Raw genomic sequence first — 2,817 nt, forward strand, 5'->3', positions numbered from 1 at the left:
CGCTCCAACCTCCATGAATCTCTGCCTGCAAAGTAACCATGACTCCATCTTCTCAGATTCTGTTAAAGGGGCACTGACCTTCATGCCAGCATTCGCAAGGAGCAACTGGACTGTCCAGTTGGGAGCAGCTTATCAAACTTAGGCCGTGTATGGTGCAGTCAATATGGTCATTCATCCATTTTGGATACGCCAAGTTATCATCACTACCTAATCACTCCCTTCGGGGTGGGGGGGGTGGGGGGGTAGGTGTGGGAAGCCCACAAAACCCCCTCTCTTGCACACGAAGAGGCTTCTCCATCTAGTAAGGCAGCTCTGGAAATAACTTCGAACAACAGAAGAATTCCAGACGTTAAAAATATCATTTAATTAAGCGTAAGTCATACCAAAAAGTTTTAAGTCACTTTTAGTTAATACATTTGCATTTATTTTAGAATATACTCTACATCTGAGTAAAAAAAGTTTAAATAAACTCCAGTACATGTACAACTGTGGGGACCTGCCATCCGTCCCCTGGCAGAGGGATGCTCGTTTGCTCACTGGGTTCCCTCCCGGGTATCGGAAGCAATTTTTATGTTTTGTTATGTTCATCGGCTTGTGTCGAGCCTCCCGTCTGCCAGCTACGCCACCGCCTCGCACGCGCACCGGTTCGGCACCCCCGCCCGGGGAGGCACAGCAACCGCTCGCCCCATACCCAATAATAAAAAAACCCAAACAAAGAAGGAAGGGGAGGGGGGAAATAATTAATGAGCTAGTATTGATTAATTTACATCTCTCTCTGGCTTGTGCGTTGGTAGAAAACCGGCTGCAGTCCCGGGAGCGCGCAGGGGAGCCGCAGCCCGGGGCACACGCAGGCCCCCACGGCGGCGGCAGCAGCGCCGGGCGGGTACGCGCCGCTCCCGCTCCCGGCGGCGTGCCGGGCGCCCCCTTCCCCCGCTCCCCCCCGGCGCTCACTGCCCCCAGCTGCTGAAGCCGATCTCCTGCTTGTATCTGTTGGTGAGGACGTTGGCCTTGCGGGTGAGCTTGGAGAGGACAGAGTGGAGTCCGCTGAGGTGATAGTGGAACTGCTTCTCCAGGTCCTCCTCTCCCTCGCCCTCCTCGGCGGGCCCGCCGCCCAGCTTGTCCTTCTTGCGGGCCGCCTCCTCGCCCGCCGGCGGCTGCACCACGCCCCACTCGATGTCGTTGCGGATGGACTTGAGCAGCATGTAGTGGCTGTACATGTCCCTACGGGAGAAGTAGGCGCCGGGGTCGCCGGGCGGCAGGGCGGCGTCCCGCTGCGGGCAGACGGCGCCCGCCGCGTCCAGCTCCTCCAGCAGCAGCGGCACGTCGCGCAGCAGGCTGGGCACCATCACCGTCTGGTCCATGTTGTTGACGGCGCCGATGAAGCGGTTCATGGCGTTGAAGAGGGAGTACTTCTGGCTGTACGAGTCGCAGATCTGCATCATGCCGGCGGGCGGGCGGGCGAGCTCAGCGAAGCGGCTCGGACCGCGGGGCTCCTCCGGCGGCGACCTCCTCCTGCTACTCCTCGCTGGCGGCACCGCTCGCCCTCCGCCGCGGGCTGGGCTGGGCGGCTGCTGGCGAGCAGAATCCTGCTGGGAGGCAGCGGCCGGCGGCGGGGTTAGGGGCTGCTTGCCCTCCCCCAACCCGCCTTCCCTTCCCTTCCCCTCCTGCCGGCGCCCTCGCCATCTTCTTCTCCCCCCCCTTCCCGCCTTTATCCGCAGCCCCGTCCCCTTTTTTAGGCTTCCCCTCCGCGGCCCTTCTGTTCGCCCTTCCGCCCCCCGCTCCCCCAGCAGCCCTCCGGAGGCGCCCGGTGCAGCCGCCGGGGCTCGCTGCTGCCGCTCCCCTCCGTACAAAAAAAAAAGGCGAAATGCAAAAAAATACCCCCCCCCCCCTCTCCCGCCGGGAGCCACGCGTGGCGCGGCGCTGGGGGGCGGCCGCGGGGAAGGCACCCCCGCACCGCGCCGGCGAGTCAAAATGGAAGCGGCGCCCAGCCGCCGCGGGGGAGGCACCCACCGTCTCCGGAGCCGTCAGCCCGCCGCCGCCCGTGGCCGCGCTCCCATCCCCGGCGCCGTATTTATAGCCCGTATCTTAAACCAAGGTGTTCCCCAGTGCCACCCCCCGCGCCGGCACGCCAGATAAAGGCGGCGGGCGGCTCCGCCTCTCGCCCCGCACCGGGGGAGGGCGCCGCGACGGGGAGGGCGCCGCGACCGCCCGGGACGGGGCCACATCCTGCTCCCCGAGCGGGAGCGGGCGGCGCGGGTTCGGCCTTCGCGGGGGAAACTGCGGAGCCGGGACCCCGGGCTCCCACCCCCCTCGTCCCCGTCCCGCGGCTGCAGCACCGCACCCGCACCCTGAGAGAGGGACGGGGGCTGCAGAGCCCCCCAGCCCCGCGGGCGGGGCACGGCGCCCCGACCGAGAAGGGCTTCAGCACCGCTGTCCGCTCACCCAGCGCCGGGGCCAGCGGCCTTGAGCCGGCGGGGCGCCAGCCGCCCCCTCCACGGCCCGGGCGGGGAGCGGGAGGCGCGGCCACGCTGAGCCGGGACCGGGGAGAGTGATTGACAGGGCGGCCGGCGGGGACACGCGGGCTCCGCGTGCTGTCCGCGTTCGCCCCGGCCGCCCATTGGCTGCCGGGCGCGCGGCGAGCGTGACGGCCACGCCGCCCACCCCCCCGCTCCGCGTGCCGCGGCGGCAATTAGAGCGGGCCGGCAGGGAGGGCGCCTCGGCCCGGCCCGCGTCGCCGCCTCCCGCCAGACCGCCGGGGAGCCGCGGCTGCCCGCTGTCCTCCCGCGCCCCGCCTCGCTTCGCCGTGCCAGCCCCGGG

At 67.4% G+C, this 2,817-nt stretch overlaps 1 protein-coding gene across 1 annotated transcript; it reads right to left on the reverse strand.

Annotated features, from left to right (window-relative positions):
• Window positions 1–340: 340 nt before the first annotated feature.
• On the reverse strand, window positions 341–2,333 carry MID1IP1 (MID1 interacting protein 1). Its single transcript, XM_056329608.1, has 2 exons — window positions 2,007–2,333; window positions 341–1,586 (listed from the first exon to the last, which is right to left on the reverse strand). Exon 2 carries the CDS (start codon window positions 1,440–1,442, stop codon window positions 948–950), a length of 495 nt encoding a protein of 164 aa, XP_056185583.1. The 5' UTR covers window positions 1,443–1,586; window positions 2,007–2,333; the 3' UTR covers window positions 341–947.
• Window positions 2,334–2,817: the final 484 nt, after the last annotated feature.

This window comes from Falco biarmicus, chromosome 2 (genome assembly GCF_023638135.1).
Source record: "Falco biarmicus isolate bFalBia1 chromosome 2, bFalBia1.pri, whole genome shotgun sequence".
In the NCBI taxonomy this organism is placed as follows: domain Eukaryota; kingdom Metazoa; phylum Chordata; class Aves; order Falconiformes; family Falconidae; genus Falco; species Falco biarmicus.